Below are 4,357 nucleotides of genomic sequence, written 5' to 3' on the forward strand. Positions count from 1 at the left end.
GTGATGACAGGGGGTAGAGAGTGGAGAAGTGGATTTCAGAAACAGAGGGCCCGGGGGAGCCTGAGGCAGGAGAGCAGGGCCTGCCCCATGGGGTGGGGACAGCGCTGAGTCAGAGGAGCTGGACCCTGTGGACCTCGGCAGGCGGCAGGAACAGCGGGCCAGGTTCATGCTTCTGGGTTCAGCACGGCCTCGGTGAGATTCCTTTGAGGAAGTGGATCGTGTCACCCCACTCTCTGATATTCGGGGCAAAGCAACAGAATCACATTTTTCCCCTAGCTTTTAACTTGTTTGTTACAGTTGGTTTACAATGTCTTGTTAGTTTCTGTTGTATAGCAAAGTGATACGGTTATAAATACATATAATTTTTTTCTTTTTCATATTCTTTCCCACTATGGGAATCATGGCAGGGGATGGGGGAGAAGTTGAGAGTTTTTGTTGTTTGCTTTTGAACTGTGGTGCTGGAGAAGACTTTTGAGAGTCCCTTGGACAGCAAGGAGATCAAACAAATCAATCCTAAAAGCCATCAACCCTGAATAGTCTTTAGAAGGACTGATGCTGAAGCTGAAGCTCCAATACTTTGGCCAGCTGATGCAAAGAGATGACTCATTGGAAAAGACCCTGATGCTGGGAAAGGTTGAAGGCAAAAGGAGAAGAGGGAGGCAGAGAATGAGATGGTTAGATAGTATCACTGACTCAATGGACATGAGTTTGAGCAAACTCTGGGAGACAGTGAAGGACAAGAGAGCCTGGCATGCTGCAGTCCATGGGGTCACAAAGAGTCAGACGCAACTTAGTGACTGAACAACAACAACAATTTGCTTGTTTTTACCGCACCGAGCGGCATGTGGGATCTTCATTCCCCAACCGGGGATCCAACCAACACCCCTGGCATTGGGAGGATGGAGTCTTAACCACTGGACCACCAGGGAAGTCCCAGGAATCACGATTTCTTAACCACCCTGCAGTGTGTATCTGTCAGTCCCACATGAGTCCTGTTAACTGGAGTCAGCTGCCTGAAAGCCAATTGCCTCCACACCAACAGATGAGATTGAGTTCCTGGACCCAAGAAGCTGGGAACCTGACCTGCATGCTGGTAGATCCCCAGGGTCCTGGCCCCACGGAAGGCCCCTTGGCGGGCGGCCAGCAGGCTTGCCCTGACCACACCCTGCCTTTGCTTGCAGGCCTCCGCAACGCCGTCCTTCCAGGGCTGTGCCAAGCTGCAGGGTGATCATAGGTGAGGACTCTGTCACGAGGCTCAGCTCCAAGGAGGCTCAAATAAACAGCAGCTGTTCGTGTTACTCCTGGGTCTGCAGTGTGTCTGGCACACAGCAAACACACCTATTGTTAGGTCTGTGACGTGCACAGCTCAGGAATCAGGAACAGTTAATACAACTGCTGTGACAGTAAAGGAACGGATGGCCTTGACAGGTGATAAATACCAATGAGCTGTTGGGGTTTTACTGGGTTTGGCTGGGCTTTCTCCCCCCGACACTCAGAATACTTTCCCCATCACTTCTCTCTTCTTCCCAAGGCGGCCTGCTTGCAAATAGGCTCAAAGTGCAAACTTTTTCCCATTGATCCTGACATCCAAAACCTTTCATGGAGATCCACCCATAGCAATGTTTCTCAAATTGGGGGTCCCCGCAATCCACCTGGGTTATAATCATGATGACGTTTATAAATGGGGCAAATTCTGAGATTTCCATCCAGACCTTGCTGAATCTCTGGGTCTGGGGACCTGGAAACCTGTATTTTGAAAGGTTCCTGGGAGGACCTCCCTGGCGGTCTAAGAATCTGCCTTCCACCACAGCGGACTCAGCTTCAATACCCGGTTGGCAAACTAAGATCCTACATGTTGTGGGACAACTAAACCCAAGCACTGCAACGAGAGAGAAAACCCACACATCGCAGCTCAGACCTGACGCCGTTTCGTCACTGAGCTGTGTGTCTGACTCTTTGAGACCCCACGGACTGTAGCCCACCAGACTCCTCTGTCCATGGGATTCTCCAGGCGAGAGTACTGGAGTGGGTTGCCATTTCCTTCTCCAGGGGATCTTCCTGACCCAGGGATCAAACCCATGTCTCCTACATGGCAGGGGGATTCTTAACTGCTGAGCCACCAGGGAAGTCCAAGACCTGACTTAGCCCTAAATAAATTTTTTTCTAAAAAAAGAGATTCCTGGGATGGGGTGGTGGTGGTGGTGATTCTAATATATCCTGAAGCTCACAAGCGGTAGTCCCGCGGGCAATCATGACGCACGGGCCCCAACAGGAAAATCCTGATTCCCTCACTGGCCCTCCCTGCCCCCATGGCCCTTCTATCAGGCAATTCAAAGTCTCCGGGCGGAGAGTTACTGATTAACCCTAAGGTTTCAAGGAAAGAAATAATAATAACTGAAGGGACAACGTGAGCCAAGAAACAAGCTGAGCAGCCCTGGGAGAGTGGTGGCAGACGGCTCAAGACTAGAAGGAGGAGAAGGAGACTCGAGCCAGCCAGCCTGCGGCCAGACAGCCTTCAGGTCCCAGCAACACCCACCGATTTCTGCCTGTCGATGCCCAGGCGGTGAGCTGCCACGTCCTGGGGGCTCCGGGTGCCCAGAATGGCCTGCCTCGAGATCCCGCAGCAGCCCCAGCTGGTCTGCCAAAAGGCCACCCCCTCCGACCCTGCGGGCTGCGATGGAGGTCCTGGCGGCCCCACAGAGGGTGACCTGGAGTGCCTGGTGTGCCGGGAGCCCTACAGCGGTGTCCGGCCGCCCAAGTTGCTGGGCTGCCAGCACGCCTTCTGCGCCGTCTGCCTGAAGCTGCTGCTGTGCGTGCAGGACGACGCCTGGTCCATCCCCTGCCCTCTGTGCCGCAAGGTCACGGCCGTCCCCGGGGGCCTCGTCTGCACTCTGCGCGACCAGGAGAAAGTGCTGGAGTGGTTAGCCCGGCCGGGCCTGGAGGTGCCGCTCCGCCCTCAGGGGCTGGCGAACCCTGCCACCCTGACAGCAGGGCAGCCCAGGGAAGCCGGAGAGGAGGAGCAGGACGCGGTGACCACCAACCGCGCGGCAGCCCGGCGCCTGGCCGCACACCTGCTCCTGCTGGTCCTGCTCATCGTCCTCATCCTGCCCTTCATCTACCCCGGCGTCATCCGGTGGGTTCTCAGCTTCCTCGTCACCCTGGCCCTGCTGCTGGCTCTGCTTTTCTGCTCTCACCCCGGCCAGCAGGACGGCTGCATGCCCACCCCCAGGACTCTCTTCTGCAGAGAGCGGAAACCCAGTGAGATCGCCTCCATCTCCTGAGTGAGCTCTGACCGGGCGGAGTCGGGGGTCCCTTCTGCCGCTGCGGCCCACTTACCATCACGGTGAACAGAGGAAGCAATTATGCAGTGGACCGGCTCCCTTGGGAGAATAACTGCCCGCTGGACTTGCCAGCCAAAGCCAGAACGGCTGTCTTGGGTCAAGAACTGTGCTTTTGGACAATAGACTCACCCCTGCCGTGGATATAGCATAGCTATTAATAAACTCTTTGGGGCTGGGGAACGAACTACTTGAACGGGACAAAGGAAGGGGGTCTCCTGTTCCTTTTAGTCCAATGCCCCTGACTTTTCTTTCTATACCTGGATGAGAGTATTGCAAATATTATTGGTATTGTACAACAAATAGAACTGGAACTCCTCTTTTTTTTTTTTGCAATTTCTCTGAGTTTTTTCTTTCTGTCTTTCTTTCGGTTTGATTTTGTATGTTTGGGTAGTTTGTTTCTGTTTCAGGCTGTGCCATATCTTCCCTCCTGGGAAGTCAGAGCCCACAGGAAATCTTCCTGTGCTCTCCCTGATGCTGTCTGTCTGATGCCCATCTCACCTCTCCAAAGGTCCTGGTGGCTCAGGTCTCCCACTGACCTGCTCCCAGGGATGGAGAGGGAGAAATTGTGCAGAGCAGTGATAGTCCTGCTGCAGCCGGGGGATGCCCACATTTGGCTGGCTGAGTTGGGGAGGAGTGGGGAGAACCCTGGTGGGTCTGGGAATTGCTCCCAGCAGCTCCACCAGGATTTCTCAGCTGCATGTCATCAGGCCCTAACACAACAGAGAATCTCAGGGTTAAAAGGACTCCCCTCCATCGGTGGGTCCAGCTGCCCATCTGAGGCGCTCAATCCCACACTCTGGAACCAAATCTTTACAGTTGTTGTTTTCTTTCTTATTGCATCTCGACGCCCAGTTGAGATTTTGTCGTAAAGATAAGAGGCCCCATAAATACAATGGTCCTCTCCAATAACCCCGTCTTTCCCACCTCACCCAGGGAGCCACAGTCATCTGAAAGGCTCTCACGTCTTCTATTGGCCATTTCTGCTCCATAACAGAGAGGAGACTTCTGCGGGAGGG

The 4,357-nt window shown here is 54.1% G+C and overlaps 1 protein-coding gene across 1 annotated transcript; it reads left to right on the top strand.

Moving 5' to 3' along the window:
* The first annotated feature begins 2,361 nt into the window (after positions 1 to 2,361).
* RNF186 (ring finger protein 186) lies at positions 2,362 to 3,646 on the top strand. The gene has a single exon (XM_027524396.1). The coding sequence runs from the start codon at positions 2,601 to 2,603 to the stop codon at positions 3,279 to 3,281; it is 681 nt and encodes a 226-aa protein (XP_027380197.1). The 5' UTR covers positions 2,362 to 2,600; the 3' UTR covers positions 3,282 to 3,646.
* Positions 3,647 to 4,357: the final 711 nt, after the last annotated feature.

This window comes from Bos indicus x Bos taurus, chromosome 2, assembly GCF_003369695.1.
Source record: "Bos indicus x Bos taurus breed Angus x Brahman F1 hybrid chromosome 2, Bos_hybrid_MaternalHap_v2.0, whole genome shotgun sequence".
Taxonomy (NCBI): Eukaryota; Metazoa; Chordata; class Mammalia; order Artiodactyla; family Bovidae; genus Bos; species Bos indicus x Bos taurus.